We start from the raw sequence: 19,654 nt of genomic DNA, 5'->3' as shown, positions 1-19,654 counted from the left end.
GAACATTGCCTACCAGGCGTCATCTCGTTCTAGTGAGCGTTTTTTTTCCACGTTGCTTTTGTGCATTTTGAATTTGTACCCCAGTTTCCGCTTTCTGATTACTGATCTAAACTTAAGCTTAACATTTTTCTTGTGTACTTTTATACGAGGCCCGAACTAGTTTCTCAGCCTTGGGACCTCCTCCTGTATAATCTACCTTTCGAATGCGAAAGTTTCGTATATTTTTAACATAAAATTGAAGCCTCAACACTGCCAATCTTGCACCTTAAAAATGAATAGTCTCCCATTTGTGTCTATTTCAGAAAATTTATTTCACTATAATAGATTACTAAAGAATATTCATAGGCCATCCTATGATGTGATGTGCTAAATCTCTCAGTAGTATTGGTTTTACATTTCACTTTTACAACAATTGTCTTTCTATCGCGTTTTTAAATATGGCTGTCGCTGGTCAAATGTTTTAGGGGAATCCCCCAAGGTGGAGTAGATTTGTAATAAGGGAGTAATTACTCATTGGCATCCACCCGAGCGCAGCCATACAGCTACAAAGGAAAGCTATACAGCTTTCTCAGAAACTTCGTAGTTAAAAAAAAAAAAAAAAGTTTAGTTCTATTCCTTCATGGGCTTTTCAAGGGTGAGGGGAGCCTTTGGACACAGAAACAGCAGCATTTCCACTGAATGAGGGCTATATTGGCAATACAATAGCCAAAATCATGTGCCGATCACATGCATAAAATGCATGCACCATTTTGCTGCAGAAATGTGATTTTTTTTACTGCTTTTAACCACGAACCATCTCAGAATGGACCCACCTGGCTCCCTCCATTGCCTGCACTAAAGATCCTACAGCTTACCCACCCACCGCTAACGGAGTTCCAGATTCTTGGACACTTGCCGTGGAGATCATCGGCGGTGAGGGCCTGCACGACAGGCTGTAACTTTGCCTAAGCCTTTTCCTTTTTCTCATCTCTCCCTTTCCTCCCCGACCTTTATATCCCCTTATCCCTTTCCCCCCATGCAGGGTAGAAAACTGGTACCCAGTGCAGGGTAGCAACGTGTCACCAAACCTCTTGTCTGCATAGCCAAATGGTTTGTAATGCATGAGCATTACCGGCCGCAGTGAGCGATTTCAGCTATCTGTATGAGGTCCTTCTGCATCACACAAACAGAAAAAAAATCCCAGAATTAGAAGTTCCACGGGTCAGGTTCAAACCCAAGAATTTCTCGTGGGAAGAGAATACAGAAGCTCCCAGCCATGAGGTGGACATATGTAGTCTGTGAGTAAGACAGGTAGAGCAGAACGGTGAGTTTAAAATTAAACATGCAGAAGACCAAAGTAATGTTCAACACTCTCGCAAGGAAACAGGAGTTCCCAGTTGGTAGCGAGGTGCTGGAAGAGGAAAGGGAATACGTCCACTTAGGGCAGCTAGTGACTGCTGATCTAGATCACGAGAGGGAAATAACTAGAATAAGAATGGGGTGGAGTACATAAGCAGGTTCACTCAGACCATGAATGGCAGTTAACAATATCCCTCAAGAGAAAAGTATACAACAGCTGTATGTTACTGGCACTCACCTATGGGGCAGAAACGTGGAGGCTAACAAAGAGGGTTCAGCTTAAGTTAAGAACAACGCAGCGAGCTATGGAAAGAAGAATGATAGGTGTAACGTTAAGAGACCGGAAGTGGACGGAGTGGGTGAGAGAACAAACGCGGGTTAATGGCATCCTAGTCGAAATCAAGAGGATGAAATGGGCTTATGCGGGGCATGTAATGCGAAGGCAAGATAACCGCTGGTCCTTAAGGGTAACGGAGTGGATCCCAAGAGAAGGCAAGCATAGCAGGGGGCGGCAGAAAGTTAGGTGGGCGGATGAGATTAAGAAGTCTGAGGGGATACGGTGGCCGCAACTGGCAAAGGACAGGGTTTACTGGAGAGAGACATGGGAGAGGTCTTTGCCCAGCAGTGGGCATAGTCAGGCTGATGATGAAATACCATCACATTCGTATAAAGCTCAGTTATAATATTTGGTGCAGTAAAAGAAGTCGCTGAGCCACTGAAATCCCTCGTTTATTCAGGTGGTGAGTGCGGCCATGAGGTGCTCCATCTTGGAGAGGAAGGAGCGGCCCTGCATGCGCTCCAGGCAGACCTCCCGGAAGGCCCCGCTCAGGTTGTGCCACTTGCGGTCGCGCACCAGCGTCGACGGGTAGAAGTCCTGCTGCTGCGGCGAGCACGAGACGCTCACCTCGGCACCCGACTGCGGACCGCACCGCACCGAGATCATCCTGCGAGACAGCGGTGTGACCGTCCGTGGAACAGCAAGCACTCGTGTGGTGTGCATTTTTTCAGAAGAGGAAACTTCGTTGTGACTCAACAAGAAATATGTACAAACACTGTTTGGACCAATAGCACCAACAGGTTCAGCTGCGGAGGGCTGCAGAGTTAATGATAATGTACACAACATTACCACTGCAATAGTACATGTCTACAAAATACGCACAACAAAATGCAAAAAGTAGAGGAGACTCACTATTACAGCGGTACTGTTGTGTACATTATCATTAACTCTGCAGCCCTCCGCAGCTGAACCTGTTAGTATTGGACTGGCCACTCACCGTCGGAGCTATTGGTCCAACCAGTGTTTGTACATATTTCTTGCTACGTAACAACGAAGTTCGTCTGTGACATAACAAGAAGTATATACAAACACTGTTTGGACCAATAGCTCCAACGGTTAGTAACTTCGTTGTGACGTAACAAGAAATATGTACAAACACTGTTTGGATCAATAGTTCCAACAGTTAGTGGCCACTCCAGTACTAACAGGTTCAGCTGCAGAGGGCTGCAGAGTTAATGATAATGTACACAACAGTACCACTGTAATAGTACACATTTACAAAATACACAGAATAAAATGCAAAAAATAGACGAGACTCCAACAAAACAATCGCGTAAGTATTGAAAGAAAAGTTAATAGTTGTAGTTATTTTTCTTACTCCTCAGGTTATAACACTAGACAAAGGCATGCACTAACAATAACTCCTTTGAACGCGCGAAATAACAGCTTTAAATATTTTTTTTTTTCGCAGACAATTACTGATTGGAACAAACTTAATAGCGAGACTGTTAATCATAATTCTGTACTGTTATTAGAAAATCGCCTGCAAATGTTATGAATTTGAGAGTATTTAATGCTTGTATTTTGTTTTTTTTTCCCACCCTACTATGATCTGTACTAGATCAGATCATACTACAGTAGAACCCCGTTCAGAGTTTTTCACCGGACCGGGGAAAAAAACGTAACAGCCGGGAAAACGCAACAGTGAGGAAAGCACCGAAAATTAACGAAAACAGTGCAGCTTTGACTTGAAACAATTTATTTCCGCAAATCGACCCTAGGACTTTAAAAAATCGAGAATGGTGGATTGCAGTTTCTTTCGCTCGCTGGAAAGAACAACGCGTTTCTCAATAGCAAAGGCCGCATTGCTGTCAGCGTCGCTTTGCGGTGCGGCCACACCGCACGCAGCAGTGCTGTGCAGTTCACGCGCTCACTGCAGTCCACGCTGAAGCGACGTTGTGCACAGCGTCAAGCACTGAAATGTTCGTAGGCTGCTCGCCGCGCTGCTCCGCGTAGGCCGCCCTGACTGCCTGTCGACTGCGTTTAGTACGTCCAGCTTTTCCTCAAGGGAAAGTGCCTTCCGCTTACCCGACGCTATCACGCCATCAAAGCACGATAAAGATGTTGTTGCGACTGAGAGAAGGATGAAAAGGAAATTGCACGGGCCTGCCAACTGGCTCCAGCCGAGCCACCACCGCCGCCACTTGCAGATAGAGGAGAGTTAAAAGATAAAAAGAAAGAGTGAAAGAAAAGAAAAGACGCGCGTCGCAACAACTGCGTCCGCCGAAGCGGACGCTGGCTGGGAAAAACAGATAAGCGACTGCAGCCGCGCGCCTCCTCGTCACCACCTCCCACGATAAAGATCGCGGCATTCGGCGTTCGCCAGGCAGATAGCCATCTAGTGGCGGCTTCTCCAACTCGCGTGCGGCTTCTTGCAGCCAGTTCCGTAGCCAAGCCTGGCCAAGACTCGTCAAAAATCAAAATGGCGGTTGGCGCGCATTGTCCGGGCGGGTTCGGGCAGCCCGGTTGCGACGTATCATGCGGGATCGTTTCCTCGGCTACGACGTAACAGCGGGGTTCCCAATACATTGGATCCTATGGAAGCTATGCCGGGACCCGAAGAAAACGACGTAACAGCCGGGAAAACGCAGCAGTGAGGAACGTAACAGCGGGGTTCTACTGTATCTATAAATAAATACATAAATAAATAAATAAATAATAAATAAATAAAAAAATTAAAAACTAGCCATTAAAACAGAATTCACAAAGCAAGAGTTGCAGGCACAATAATATTGGACTTGTAATGCAATTCACAGGTCAATTTAAAATTTCTGGCTACATTTACCTCGATCTGATTCGTTCCATATTCTGGCTCCATTGAACTCCATCAGGTGTTCACCATATACACTGCTACATCAGGGAAGGTAAAAATTAAAATTTCATGTTTTCCTTGTACTACGAGAACGCAGGACGAAGAGGCTAAATGCGAGGGGACAACTACACTCCGTTTGATAGACCGCAATCAACACTGCCGAAGCTACCGCACCTTACGCGCAAGCCAAGTCCGCACCCTAAAAGTAGTTCGCCACACAACTCAAGTGAACACAGGCATAATTCATTTTGACAAATATCTAATAGTAGTACTTTTGGTGCGCTTACTAGACGCTGTAGCAAATGGGATCCTCGTCTTTGGATGTGGCAGAACCAAAGTTAAAGCGAAAACATGACTTAGAAACGGCAAAGGCATAAAGAAATGAACACACAGCAACATAATCAGCAGCAGTAAATGCTTTTGCATTACTGTACCTCATCATCATCATCAGCCTGACTACACTCACTGCAGGGCAAAGACCTCTCCCATGTCTCCCCAATTAACCCTGTCCTTCGCCAGCCGCGGCCATCCTATCCCCACAAATTTCTTAATCTCATCCGCCCACCTAACTTTCTGCCGCCCCCTGCTACGCTTGCCTTCTCTTGGAATCTACTCTGTTACCCTTTAGTACAAGCGGTTATCTTGCCTTCGCATTACATGCCCTGCCCAAGCCCATTTCTTCCTCTTGATATCAACTGGGATGTCATTAACCCGTGTTGGTTCCCTCGTCAACTCTTCCTGCTTCCGGCCTCTTAACGTTACACCTATCTTTTTCCTTTCCATAGCTCGCTGCGTTGCCCTTCACTTAAGCTGAACCCTCTTTGTTAGCCTCCACGTTTCTGCCCCATAGGTGAGTACCTGTAAGATACACCTGTTGTATACTTTTCTCTTGAGGGATATTGGTAAACTGTCATTCATGATCTGAGAGAACCTGCCATATGCACTCCACCCCCATTCATATTCTTCTAGTTATTTCAATCTCATGATCCGGATCAGCTGTCACTACCTGTCTGAAGTACTACCAATTCTAAATTCCTGTTCCCTTGCGAGATTGTTGAACATTACTCTCGTTTTCTGCATGTTAATTTTTAACCCCACCATTCTGTTCTGCCTGTCTAACTAATTGATTATGCTTTGCAGTTCATCTCCTGAGTGACTTAGCAAGGCAATGTTGTCAGTGAATCACAAATACCCTAGGTATTCCCCATTAACACTTATCCATAACTGTTCCTAATCCAGGCCTTGGAACACCTCTTCCAAACGGGCAGTGAATAGCATTGGCGAGATCACGTCTCCCTGCCTGACACGCTTCCTTATTTGAATTGTATTGGTGACTGTATGGAGAACTATGGTAGCTGTGCACTGGTTACAGATGTCTTCCAGTATTTACACATGACTCCTCTACACCCTGATATAGCAAGGTTTTTCTTCAAACCCCTGGAGTTTCAAGTTGTAAGCGGCTTGAATGTGTTTTCATTTTTGTGTGCACTTTATAAGCTAAAATTACTGACTGCTAAGACCTATAGGCAATACTTGCAATGTTGACGTAATTTTTTTTTTTTTAGTTTCTGAACTGTTAGACCGCCTAGCCGTGTGCTCTTGATGCCTGAATCACCCACTTTTTATGCTTGCTATCCATGTTTTGTCTGTAATCTTTTGTCTAGTTTCTAGACTGTTAACCCTGCATTGACGTAACACTGTAGAAATGCCATAATCCCACCTCGCTTTTTTGTACTGTACCACTCCCTTCAAGCATAATGCCCTTTGGGCCAATACCGTAAATGAAAGAAATAAGTAAAATAAAAAAATATAAAAGAAGCGGCACTCCTGGATAGACTCTGCGTGGTAGCTGCCAGCAGGACCTGAATGCCCAGAAGATAACACGCTGGACAGGGAAAGAGTCTCAACAGCAGCCTGTAATGTTCGGGATGAGTGCCTATCACGAATGGCCTCTGGCAGCATGCCCTGAAAGTGCATCCCGAGTGGCCAGGAACAAAGGAGCCACCCTCTGGTTTGCCTTAATGCTGCCTAAAATGGCAGAAATAGCCCTGTGCACCATAGAGTGGTAAGGCACATTCACTCCTGGGTGAACAAAAAAGCTCATAGTTTCAGCTAGATTGACATCTGTTTCCAGCTGTATTATATTGAACTGGAAGTCGTGTCCAGCTGGAATGGGCACCCCTGATGACATCCTAGTCGGAATCAAGAGTAGGAAGAAATGGGCTTGGGCAGGGCATGTAATGCGAAGGCAAGATAGCCGCTGGTCCTCAAGGGTAACGGAGGGATTCCAAGAGAAGGCAAGCGTAGCAGGGGGAGACATTAAGTTAGGTGGGCGTGTCGTGTTCGTCGACCTTTGCGACTCAAGGCCGCTCCAGCAGCCCTTGCCTCCTCCGCGCATACCCGCCGCCCGCTTCCAAGAAAGAAGCGCGGGCCGGCCACTCCCCACAAAAGCAGGCAGGCGTCTGTCTCCCCCGACGACGTCTGATCCCCACGGCCCCGTCGACTGGCGCATTCCCCATTTCCTTGCCGTGACCGTCTGCATTCCCACAGCGGCGAAAGTTCTTTCTTGTACACTCGCCCTCCCTCCCTCTCTCTCTCTCTCCCTCTACGGTAATAAACCCCCAGTCTCCACCCAGCAACCGCGTTGAGAGGTTCCTCGCATGCGGGGCTCCCACGCCCCGCACCAACGCCACCATTAACAGGGCGGATGGGATTAAGAAGTTTGCGGGAATATGGTGGCCGCGGCTGGCGAGGGACAGGGTTAATTGGGGAGAGACATGGGAGAGGCCTCTGCCCTGCAGTGGGCATAGTCGGGCTGATGATGATGATGACATTCTGCCCACCACTAGTCCGTATACGCACTTGTCTCCGGTCGGGGACGCCATGAGGATGGAGCAGGCGTTGCCCAGGGGCTCCAGGGGGCCCACGCCCACGTTGGCACACGTGGAGAGCACCTTCCAGCCCACAAACTTGGCCAGCGTCTGCACCGCACTCACCTGGTGCTGGGCCACCTGCGTGCACCACCAGGGGATACTGCTCACACGCCACTCCCCCCAACCACCACGATGACGGAAGGACAGGGACACATTACACTCCCATCACAAATCCAATCCAACTAGCCACGCCTTCCTCTGACCTGGAAGGTGCGCAACAAATTCTCTACAATGGAAAACTTTGAGGGGGCGGATTGTATGAATGCATTAGCAGCCAAGCGTTGAATCCAAGGTCAACCCATGAGAGTTCATTTTATGCAAAGTGAGTTCGTTCACAGCCTTCCCACTGGCCCACAGTGGTCACCATTTCCACTTGCGCAGACCCTTCCAACGCTAACATGTTAAAGAAAGAACCCAAACACTCAGGACGACCGTCAGAAGCTGGAGGACAGTATCACGGCTGCAATCTGCCAAGCTACTTCTCGCGGAGCTGGATGCCACACTGCAGTTGTGCGGCTGTGCGCTGCTGTGTGGCGGTCAGGCGTCAATGCTGTGACAGCATACCACACCAGCACTGCCATGCAGCATTCTGCACTGCCAGGCCCAGAGTGACCCAACAGTCCCTGAGGGAGCCCGTAAACAGCAGGCATCGCATCTGGGCAGTTTCGTGATGGCGCATGCAGGGCAAACAACAGACCACACTGGCACAGGTGCTGAGAAGGACACACTGGAAATGTGTCAATGCCAGCTTCAAGAGCTTAAAGGTGCAGTGAAGAGGAATCTGAACTTGTCTCTCTGCCGCGGGAACTCAATCCACATGTTCCCAGCATTCTTAGAAACTGCAACTTATTGCCCTGTGTGGCCAATTTCCCTAGATTAACGTCCGGCTCCCGCCTTCTTTTTTTTTTAATTCTCCCCATACAGTGGGCGGACTCAACCAACACGTGGAGTGCCTTTCAAACAGCTGCGTGGAGGCTTTGCTTTCGCTTTATTTTGTTTTTTAGGTTTCTGTGAATAAATAGTTTCATTCGCAGATAACATAGCTGCAAAACAAGCCCGCAGTAATAAAAATATACGCGGACTATTTGCTGTCGCGTATTACTACGTATTACTCCGCCGATGGCAGAGCGGCAAGCCTGCACGGAGCTGGTTGAAAGGCACTCCACGCGTTGGTCGACTCCAGCCACCGTACTCGGCGAATTAAAAAAAAAATGGGAGCCGGACATTAATCCTATTTAATTAGGGAAATTGGCCACACAGGGCAATAGGTCAAGGTTTCTAAGAATGCTGCGAACGTGTAGATCGAGTTCCCGTGGCAGAAAGACGAGTTCAGATTCCTCTTCACTGCACCTTTAACACAAAGATTCCAAACGGAGAAAACGAAATACCATTTAGGTTACCTGCTGCAGTGTATACAATGAGCATCTAGTGTTCTTGTGATTTTGCTGCCAAACCCTTATTATGGAATGCATGAATCATCACCTCCTGCATGTTCAAGCCCCTTCCATTGGATTATTGCACTAAATTCACTTTTACTCTATGCACTGCATATGAATAGAACCACCTCTCTGACTTCATTGCTACCATCACAAACGTCGCCAAATTCAAAAAAATTGGAGCCGATTTTATACGCTTCTCCTCTCTGTAATGCCTCCTCGAGCCCTGAGAGTACGGAAAAAAAATAAATGCATAATGTACCTAAACCTGTTTCGCAAGTTCTTTTACAGCACCCACGACTACGCAGGCTGTATCACATCACCAGCTTGCATATCGTATCGCACTGGTCATGTTCTTCAAGTTGCCCGGCCTTGGACCCTTGCGACCACGTTCGCTGCCTCCTCCTTCCCCCGAGCAGTGTTAGATTAGAACGGCCTTTCCCACAGCATCGCCGCTATCACCTGCCCATCCAACTTTTCCAAAGCAGTAACAGATTATATTATATGCTGGACCCACATGGCAACCAATGTACTTATTTTTCTGTATAATCCACCCCTTATGTAATACCCCTGCAGGGGTCTTTAAGGTAATAAACTGAACTGAACTGTAGAGAGGAATTTTTTAGATGCAGTGTCCACTGAGTGAGAAGAAAAATTTCATTCAAGAAACTTAAAATTCACAAATCTAAAAACAAAGACTACCTTTGACCTGCAGAATGGACCTACGAGTGCAACAGAACAAACCAGATCAAAATACAGTAGAATCTCGATAAACGGAAATCGGTTAAACGGAACTACCGCTTAAACGGAACAAACGCCTCGCGATTGGTTGGTTTTGTATTAAGTCAATGTAAAAAAAATCTCGTTAATCAGAACTCAAATTTTGCAACCACCGCGTTAACGGAACCGAAAAACTCGAAACCGCAACTAGTTGGACAAGCGCAGTGCCATCGCGGTACGCATCAATGCTCCCCTCCTCCTCCTCCCCGCGTCACCTCTCCGGTTTCCGTCTCCGGCGGTTTCCGGTTTGCTCGTACACTGCCCTCCGCATCGCTCGCTCGCGTTCACGGCGGTTGTGTTCAGTTAGGCCTAAGCCCTAGAGCTTTTGTTCGGTCCGATGGCAGCGCAAAAACGACCGCACAATGCACTTGCGTTGGAAAGGAAGATGGAGATCATCAACGACTTCGAGAGTGGTCGCTTCACGAAAACGGCGCTAGCGACGAAGTACGCCGTCCCCAAAAGCAGCCTAACAAGAATTCTTCAGGACAAGGACAAGCTGCGGGAGGCGTTCGAGACGTCACGCTTTGGTCCTCAAAGAAAACAACTGCGAGCGGCTGACCACGAAGACTTGGAGAAATGCCTGGTGCTTTGGCTGCGCAGAGCCCGCAGTGAAAACATCCCAATCAGCGGGCCACTAATTCGTGCAAAAGCGGAAGAATTTGTTCTTCACCTCGGCATCGAGGGTTTCTCGTGCAGCGAGGGGTGGCTGACCCGGTTTAAAGAGCGCAATGGACTGGTGTTTCGTGCTGTTTCAGGGGAAGCTGCCGCTGCTGACGCGACGGCATGCGGAGACTGGCGAGAAAGACGGCTGCCCGAGATTCTGGAGGAATACGATCCAGAGAACATCTACAATGTAGATGAGACTGCACTCTTTTACAAGTTGCTCCCCTCAAAATCGCTATCATTTAGAGGAGAGAAATGCACCGGAGGGAAACTGAGCAAGGACAGGCTGACCGTCCTTATCGGTGCCAACATGACGGGCAGCGATAAGTTGAAGCCGCTAGTGATCGGCAAATCGAAGCATCCTCGTTGCTTCAAAAACGTCGCAACCTTGCCCGTTTCATACCAGGCCAATGGCAAGGCGTGGATGACGCAAGCCATTTTTAGTGAGTGGATTTATCGCGAGGATGCGCGCTTCTCTCGCAACAAGCGGAAAGTTTTGTTCCTGGTGGATAACTGCCCTGGACACGGAACTGTGCCAGGTTTGAAGTCCATACAGCTGGAATTCCTGCCAGCGAACACCACAGCACTGCTGCAGCCTATGGATCAGGGTGTGATTCAAGCGCTCAAGTCGCGCTTCCGCAAAAATCTTCTTAGGAGGATGCTCTTATGCATGGACCAGGGGAAAGAGTACAAGGTAGATGTACTGCGTGCCGTTTACCTCCTGGATGATGCTTGGCGGCAGGTTAGCGCAACCACCATTGCCAGCTGCTTCAGGCATGCGGGGTTTGCCGCAACCACAGAAAAACCCAGCACACAGAGTGAGCCTGATGATGTTCACGACGCAGCCGAGGAAGATTTGCTACTAGAGAATTGTGCTGCGATGGGCATTCAACTTGATGAATATGTCCAGATCGACAGCGATGTGGCAACGTGGCCAGAAAATACCGTGCACAGCATTATAGCTGATGTCTGCCCCCCTGAAGAAAGTGAAGACGAGGAGGAAGAGCTTGAAAACGAGACCGCTGACTCTGATCCTGTGGTGACACCTGCGCAGGCGGAATCGGCAGTCCAAATGCTGAAGAGTTTCTTCCAACGAGAAGAAGGTTCGGAAGTGTTTCTGCACAGCCTGTCAAGTATGGGTGATGCCATTAACAAAAAACAGCTGCGAGAGCTCAAACAAGCAAATATAATATCCTTTTTCACTAGCCAATAAGTGGTAATTCCCACTCTTTTGACATTTTTTTTTTAAATTTCAGTACTAGTACTACTGGAAAAAAAATTCACTGCTTATTTTTCTCTAATAAAGTTTGTTCTCATAGTGTACCGTTCTCCTTATTACCTAGATTTCGCAAATTGAGATCCGCTGAGACTGCCAACTGCGCGCGCGCGCGCCAGCCGCGTAGGGATCCCGCGGAAGCGGATTGCGCAATGCTGAACCTATTCTCTCTCTAAACGAAACTCCTGATAAACGGAACATATTTTCCCGGTCCCTTGAGGTTCCGTTTAACGAGAGTCCACTGTAGATAAAAGAGGCCCTTGGCAGGCCTGTGTGTGGAGGCGACTGACCTGTGCCATGAGCAGGTAGCGCAGCTCCTGGGGCTCGTACGAGAGCTGGATGACGCGGCCGTCGCGGCAGATGGCCCGCAGCCGCTGCTCCTCTATGTGCACCACCAGGGGGGTTCTGAGCAGTGATGACGAGAACAGCAGAGATGGCTCAGGCACTGTCTCCTATACTCCGTTTCATACATAGCAGGCAACGCTGCGGAGGTTGCTAAAGTAGTGCCTCCGCGAAACTATATTACTCCACCACATATCATTCCTTCTTCTCGAAACTCCGGCCATTGTTTGGACGGACAAATACAAAGAGTGGTATAAAGTGATGTGGTAGCATTGAAAATCACGGTCGAAGCTGTCAGGCGCTCAGTGTTCAGGCTCTCTGGCCATAATTTTCACAGAGTGTGAACTACTTTTTGGGCGTGGATTTAGGAGAAGCAGTCGCCCTACCAACCGCGTATCATACTGCCACGTGTACTTTTTGCTTCTCGAAATCTCGACGAGTTGCAGGACGAAAATGTTGCAAGAGGTAAAACGAAGACCAGGAGGAGCCAGTCACGGCACCTAAGATTTGTCGCTGTGAAATATATTTGTGTTCACTTTGGCTGTAAGGTGAACTACTTTTCACGTGTGGACTTAGCCTGTGCGAACAGGCGCGCTAGCTTTGGCAGCGTTGCCTGCTGTGTATGAAACAGAGTACAGCTCTCAACAGGTCAAACCAACTGCTGTAAACAATGAGGGTTTATCGAGACCACAGGGCAACAATGGAGGAACATTGTCATATGTCTTGACTGGAATGTAGTGTTGTTCAAATGCTTAGGGGAATCCCCCAAGTGGTGTAGATTTGTAATAAGGGAGTAATTACTCATTGACATCCACCCAAATGCAGCCGTACGGCTACAAAGGAAAGCTGTACAGCTTTCTCAGAAACTTCGCGAATGGTAGAGGTAGAGTTGGAGAACTGGTAGAGCGACTGCTCCGGTGAAGCGGTGGTCCTGGGTTCGAACCCCGGACCAGGAAGAATTTTTCTTTGACTATGAAGTTTCTGAGAAAGCTGTGTAGCTTTCCTTTGTAGCCGTATGGCTGGGCTTGGGTGGATGCCAATGAGTAATTATTCCCTTATTATGAATACACTGTGCCGACACCAACCTGTGGCCCAAAAACCATTGTTGAGTTTAGCAATCTGGATCAGCGCGTTTTTTATGACACCAATTCAGCTGAGAATTGTGAGAAAAAAAACTGGAATTCTGCTTCTTTTTGTAATATGCCTCTCTTCTGTATAAGGTGCCTTTCTTCTGTATCATTTTTTCCCCCAACCCCTAACACTCCGCGAAGGGCTTAGAGCATTGTAAAAAAAAACAGGCTGCACTTGCTTGAAACAACCATGGAAACTTGTTTGCCTTACTAGATGTGGCACCGAAAAGCAGTGTGCAACTATCCGTTGCATGAAAGTGGCGAGATAAATGCGGAGAGAGCCTTTACTGCAATGCACACCACTAATACCCGTTCCCCACGGCCAGATTTAATGCCATTAAGTGCTTACTGCCTTAAGTTTCAATGGCATTCGTGCGGTGCCACATGCATAGATTTAATGGCATTAACCTTACTGCCATTCGCGACCTACTGAGTTTGCCACAACTCATTAGCCCGTGCAATGCGCACTCTCGTTCCCATTACACACGCAGAAAAGCATGAGTAACAACTTCCTAACCAGTAGCAAACGGTTAATTCTTAACTTTGTCAGATGAAGCATCCATATACGCTGCGTTTTCAATGTGGAGAGCGCCATTTTAACCAGTCTTTTTGACAGGTACTCTCGACTTGTGTGCCGAAATGGAACTTTATGGCTACTTTTCCAACTTGTAAAGCAGGAACAGCCGTATTTTATGGAAAGTCATTTTTACATTACATTTGAACAACATTCCAAATATATTGTGCTCATTAGCACTGTTTATATTCAGATGAAACTTTTGACTACCTTACAAGCGTTATTGTCATCCTCACTTTCGATAATGGCATTAAAGATGGATGTGTAGCACCGACTCTGAAAATAATGGCATTAACAAACTTAAAGGGCAACTGAAGCGGTCTTAGAATTCTATGAATTTAAGGTTACTGAATGTGCAAAATGTGCAGGTAAAGCCTGCGAAATCGTTGTACTCTAGCATCTGAAATGGTGGCGTAATCGCCGAATAAAGTCGTCGTCGGCGTTCAGGCTTCTCTGAAGTGCACAGCGACGGGCAGAGGCCCCGATAATGACGTCACGTATGACGGCCCTACGTTTGCAGTGAAGAAACAGCTATTCCATTGAAGAAAACCGACGCCATCGAAGCTGAATCTCACGATGCATTGTTTGTCGCCATCTGACGACACACAGCACCATGCAGGCGTAAGCAGCGGACATCTGAAATTTCGGCAACAATGACGTCACTGCCGAGTTTCCTCGCACTCCTCCAACGTAGTAAGGAGAAGTCTAAACATCGTCGCAGTTTTAATCGACTGCTAGTGCAAAAATACTTGTCAAGCTTCATCTAGAAGCTTGATAGATTGGAATTCTTGAATAACCTCGAATTCTCTAAAAACGTTTCAACTTCCCTTTAAGGCGTTCAGCATTTACTGCCATTTCTTGTGCGCGTGTGGCACAGGTAAAACAGCAATGCAGAGATCAGAAACGGCAGCTTTTCTTCTCCCAATGCACAAGCGCACACACCTGCAGATGGTCTCGTATCCCTGGGAGAGGATGTTGATCTTGACAGAGTTGTGGGTGGGGCTGGACAGGCAGGCCCAGCGTGCCACCACCAGGGGGTCCTTGACCTCCATCGCGTACTGGTCAATCACATACATGGTCCTGCACAGAGACATCAGTCCTCTTATGACTCCCGCCCAGGGTCTACAGTCCCTACGTGTCGTCATTTCCATCTTGACACGGCAATATCTTACCGGCACTCACCTATGGGGCAGAAACGTGGAGGCTAACAAAGAGGGTGCAGCTTAAGTTACGGACAACGCAGCGAGCTATGGAAAGAAAAATGACGGGTGTAACGTTAAGAGATGGCTGAGAGAACAAACGCAGGTTAACGATATCCTAGTCGAAATCAAGGGGAAGGAGTGGGCTTAGTCAGGCTGATGATGATGATGTTCCCTCACCCACTCTGCCCTCTTCCTGTCTCTTAACGTTACACCAATCACATTCCTTTCCACAGCTTGCTGGGTTCTCCTCGATTCCAGTGTTACCTATTTTGTTAGCCTCCAGGTTCTGAATGAAAAGGGTTCAACTCAAATTGAGGACCATCACCTGTGTCACCATGCTCATGCATGGCAACACATGAGAGCATTGAGATTGAGGGGTGGTGGTGGTTGAAACATTTATTGCCAAGCAATGCAGAGGGGGCAAACCCTGCCTCCCCTTACGTGGCACGAGGCAACCCTTAGGGGGTTGCCCTTAAAGGGCAAAGGACAGTCCTTGGAGGGCTATCCGCTTCAAGGCGTCGGTAATTATCCGGAGCTGGCCAGCACCAGCGGAGCTGGCCAGGAGAGTCTCCCAGTATGACTCCGCCGTGGTAGGGGATGGAGGGTGTGGGAAGGTGGGGCATGTGAGAAGGATATGAATAAAGTCTCCCGGTTTCCCGCAGACCTCACAGGAGGAAAGGAACTGATCGGGGTAGCGGGCATGAAGAAGAATAGGGTAGGGAGCAGTACGGGTCTGGAGTCGACGCCAGTGGCAGGCCTGGGTTAGGGATAGAGAGGGAGCCGGTGGTGCGTAAACGCGCCGGGTATCACGGTAGTGGGTAAGGATATCTCTGAAGGTAAGCAGACGCTCCTGGGATGACGGAGGGGGTCCAACTCCAGCCCGGAAAGTGAGACCTCGGGCGAGGGAGTGGACCTCCTCGTTACCTGGGAGGCCTGCGTGTGCGGGGGTCCAGATAAGGGTTACAGGGCGGGTGGGGTGCCAGAAGCGTAGAAGCCGAGCCGCGGTGCGGGATATCAGGCCTTTAGCGAAATAGGATAGGGTGGATTTTGAGTCGGAGAGAATTTGGTGGCAGAGGTGGAGATGAGAGCGAGCGCAATGGCTGCTTCCTCTGCTATTTCTGATGAGTCTGTGGTGATGGAGCCTGATGCGAGTAATCGGGCCTGATTATTAGCGACGACGAGGACCATGCGAGAGCCCGACGAGTACGCTGCCACGTCCACATAGGCTACCTCGGAATTGTCGCCGTACAGCTTGTGCAGGGCTTTGGCGCGGGCTGCCCTGCGTTCTCCGTCGTGCTCCGGGTGCATGTTCTTAGGGATGGGATGGATGATGAGATGGGAGCGTAGGTCTGGAGTTAGGGGGGCCCTCCTCGGTAGGATGGATGATCGGGGCGATGCCTAGCTGACAGAGCAGAGTGCGGCCTGCCGCGGTACCCGACAGGCGAGTCAGCTGTGCTGTTAGAGTGGCTTCTGCCAGCTCCTCAAATGTGTTGTGGGTACCGAGGTTGAGGAGCCGGCCAGTAGAGGTGCTGGGGGGTAGGCGGAGGGCGACCTTCGTGCAGCTCCTGAGGAGCGCGTTGTGATGCGGTCTCGCTCCTACTGCTTTAAGGGGAGGTAGGGGAATGAGTGCGCCGTGCGGCTCGTGATGTAGGCTTGGGTGAGGCGGAGAGTGTTCCGCTCTCGCAGACCTGCGCGCCGGTTCGCCACGCGTCGGATTAGACGGGTGACTTGCCGAGTTTGGGTCTGGAGAGCCTGGATGGTGTCGCCGTGCGCGCCGTGAGAGTGAAGGACGCGGCCCAGGATGCGAATCTTTGAGACGAGGGGAATGGGATGATTCCCTAGTTTTAAGTGGGATGGGAGGGTTGGCGGGGTCGTGCGGCCTGGGGCGGTAAAGGAAGAGTTCCGATTTGGAAGGGGAGCAGGCGAGGCCGCGCGTGGGGGAGACAGCACCACAACAGCAGTCTGCACTAGTAACACGTGAACACCAGATGCCGCAGTGAAAGTTGCGTGAGCTTTTCCTACCATCTTCTAAAATTGGACCTGCAAAGTTTTCACAAGGGTGGAAAGTTGGCTAAGTCGGAAGATCGGTGCAGCTGCAAAAGGTCAGTGAGTGGTGTTAAAAAAACATAAGTAATAAGTTTGTAAATTGCTTCCATTAAAAAAAAGTCAACTGCGCACTGTTTATCCGGCTCGCTAGTGCCGGCGGTTGCGTTCCCATATGATCGGCTGTGACAGCAAACTTCCGGTAACCCCTGGAGTGCACGTTGCGCCAGAATCCGAAACTACTGAACCATTGGCTGTTGTGTTTGCCGCTACTCAGCCGTGGCTGCATGCGAGGGAGCCATTTCATCACCCTGTACCTCCATTTGCCTCCAATCGCTGGCTTTGCAACTGTATCATTCCGTATTTATTGCTTGGAGCTGCACATGCATTGTCATGCTATTGTGCAGGGAACTACATAATGTGAATGTGGTGGGGTGGGTGCGGGGTGGGGGGGATAAGACGTTAACTTATTTTTTGAGTCAACTTCTTTTTGGCCAAATTTAACATATACACTGCACAATATGACCATCGTAAAACTTGAGTTATAGGGTACTGAAGCTGCCACTTCAGAAACAGGAATACACACTTTTCGTCTCTCTTCTGAAGCAACAACTTCAAAACCCTGTAACTAAAGTTCTGTGATAGGCAGGTAGACAATTTTACCCTTATTGCATTCCTTGGTTGTCAAGAAAACCCAATGCCTTATATTTCAGCAAGTTTCTCGCAATAAATGTTTTTCAAAGCTCTTCACAAAATACATGCATAAAAAGTGCACAAGTGCTCAAGGAATTGTTGTACATGAAATTAAATGACATATTTAGAATCGGCACACAAAAATACAAATTCCCTGAAGACTTCTTAACTGCGACTTCATTAATAAAAATTTTTTTTTTTCAAGACCAGGCTCCCCCCTTAAAAATTTCATATTTCGTGGCTTCAACCAGGAGATTTCGATGATGTTCATAATGAATTTTTATGGTGAAACGGCGTCTGTGGCCACAGAGCGCTGTGGCACAGGATGTCTTTTGTCTTCTGGAGGTGGGGGTCAGAGACCCGTTTCCCAAGCATAACACCCTGAATGAGCCGAGCACCAGGCCAGGGGAAAGCTTGCGCCCACTGTGTCACCGGTGGGGATTGAACCCCGCACCTCAAACAACTAGGCTACCGTTGCAGTCCAACCAGAAGATTTCTATCGGGAACCTAGTGAGTCTGACGTCACTGGACACACGTCCATTGATAGTCGAACCCGGATATATCGAATTCGAAGGGGATCGGAAAATAGTTCGATATAGCGAAAATTCGATATACAGATATAGGCTAAAACTGCACTCCCGATCATAACAAATTGTGGCTTACCGTTTGGAACAGCCGCGAATAACATAGTATGGGCGCGCAATGTGAAAGCGCTTTATTTCGCGGAAAAAAAATCACTAATTTTGGGCTGCTTTTTCCCCTGGGAAACGATCAAAACACTGGCCTCGATCTTCTCGAGACTGTCCAGGTGCGAGAGCACAGTGCCTTCCATTTCGCCGCAACAGCGCCGAATCAGGCTAACGCTGACGCCAGTTCAGTGGCTGCGCACGGACGCGTTTCTTCGACAACACAGTTGCCCTCGTCGTCGCTGGAGTCGGCGTCTTGAACTTCGCTGTCAGCGTTAAAGTCCTCAACAGTCACTTCGGACGGAACGGCGCCGAGAAAATTGGACAAGTCGCGAAACGCGTCGTCCAAGCACTCATCGTCATCTAAATCTTCCGGACATTCATCTCCGGCCACTTCAAGGCCTGCCTTGCCAAAACAGTTGGCTACTGGGGCCTGCTTCACATCGCGCGTTGAAACACAGGCACACACACAAAAAAAAACACGCGAGGCGCAGATGGAGCGATAAGAGCGAAGCCTATGCGAGCGGCAGTCAACCCGGCTGCGAAGGAACGACAGAGGGAAAAGAAAGAGCAGGGAGAAAGATCGGCGCTCTAAGCTTCGTTTTTTTTTTTTTTTTTCTGAGCTCTCTCTTTTCCCCAGACCCACGATGTGCCCACGAGCGACCGTTTTCTCTCTCTCTCTTTCCCCAAGAAGTGTGGTCGCCGCGCGTCTCCATGCGGCGCTCTCTCTTCGTTATCTCCAATGACCTTGACGGAGCACACGCCGGCGGTACAGGAGGAGAGGAGGAGCGGGAAAGCTCGCGCCGGTGGGGCGCAAAAACGGGGAACAAAAAAAAAAAAAGGGCCCTGCGCCTGCTGACTGCGGAAATGTTCTCCGCTGAGGCGGCTGAGGACCGGACAGGAATGTCTTTGGGGAAAGCGCACCTTCCAGGGGCGCGGCGCGGCGTTCGATATATCCAATGTCCGGCGAAAATGGAATTCGATATACAACGCAACTGTCCTATACTTTTACATAGTATTTTCAAGGGGGTAATCTTTGTGTTCGATATAGCCAATAATTCGAAATATGCGGGTTCGATATATCCGGGTTCGACTGTATTCGTTCAGTGGTTGCTAAAGGACAAAATTTTGAGCTTGCTTGTGTTTGTTTCAGGCAAATAATGACCCAAGCTGCTGCTCATAGTTGCCAGTTTAGACAATCAACGCGCACATGATAGGTTCTGTGACAGCATGCATGATGTCACAGATGATGATAATGATCTCAGCAGGATGGCCCATCTTACAGAAAATAAGCCTACTGTGATGGAAATGGCTTTCTGGTAGCCTTTTTGGGGCCACTCAATACAGTGAAATTCGACAAATCGGATAATTCGACAAGCACGCGAGGTCCCTACAATTACATAAAGGAG

General features: G+C 48.7%; 1 protein-coding gene across 1 annotated transcript in view; it reads right to left on the bottom strand.

Moving 5' to 3' along the window:
* Positions 1-2,046: 2,046 nt before the first annotated feature.
* The window catches only part of MED17 (mediator complex subunit 17), a 60,599-nt gene continuing 42,991 nt past the window's right edge, over positions 2,047-19,654 (bottom strand). Inside the window, exons 11-14 of the mRNA XM_089562793.1 lie at positions 14,564-14,701; positions 11,866-11,980; positions 7,350-7,498; positions 2,047-2,282 (exon numbers count right to left, since the gene is read on the bottom strand). Coding sequence (XP_089418919.1) covers positions 2,072-2,282; positions 7,350-7,498; positions 11,866-11,980; positions 14,564-14,701 — 613 coding nt within the window. The 3' untranslated portion in view covers positions 2,047-2,071. The remainder of the gene's footprint in view (positions 2,283-7,349; positions 7,499-11,865; positions 11,981-14,563; positions 14,702-19,654) is intronic.

This window comes from Amblyomma mixtum, chromosome 10 (assembly GCF_055824585.1).
Source record: "Amblyomma mixtum isolate Tamu chromosome 10, ASM5582458v1, whole genome shotgun sequence".
Classification (NCBI taxonomy): domain Eukaryota; kingdom Metazoa; phylum Arthropoda; class Arachnida; order Ixodida; family Ixodidae; genus Amblyomma; species Amblyomma mixtum.
The sequence above is the reverse complement of the archived record's forward strand: the minus strand, read 5'-3'. Positions and strand labels throughout refer to the sequence as shown.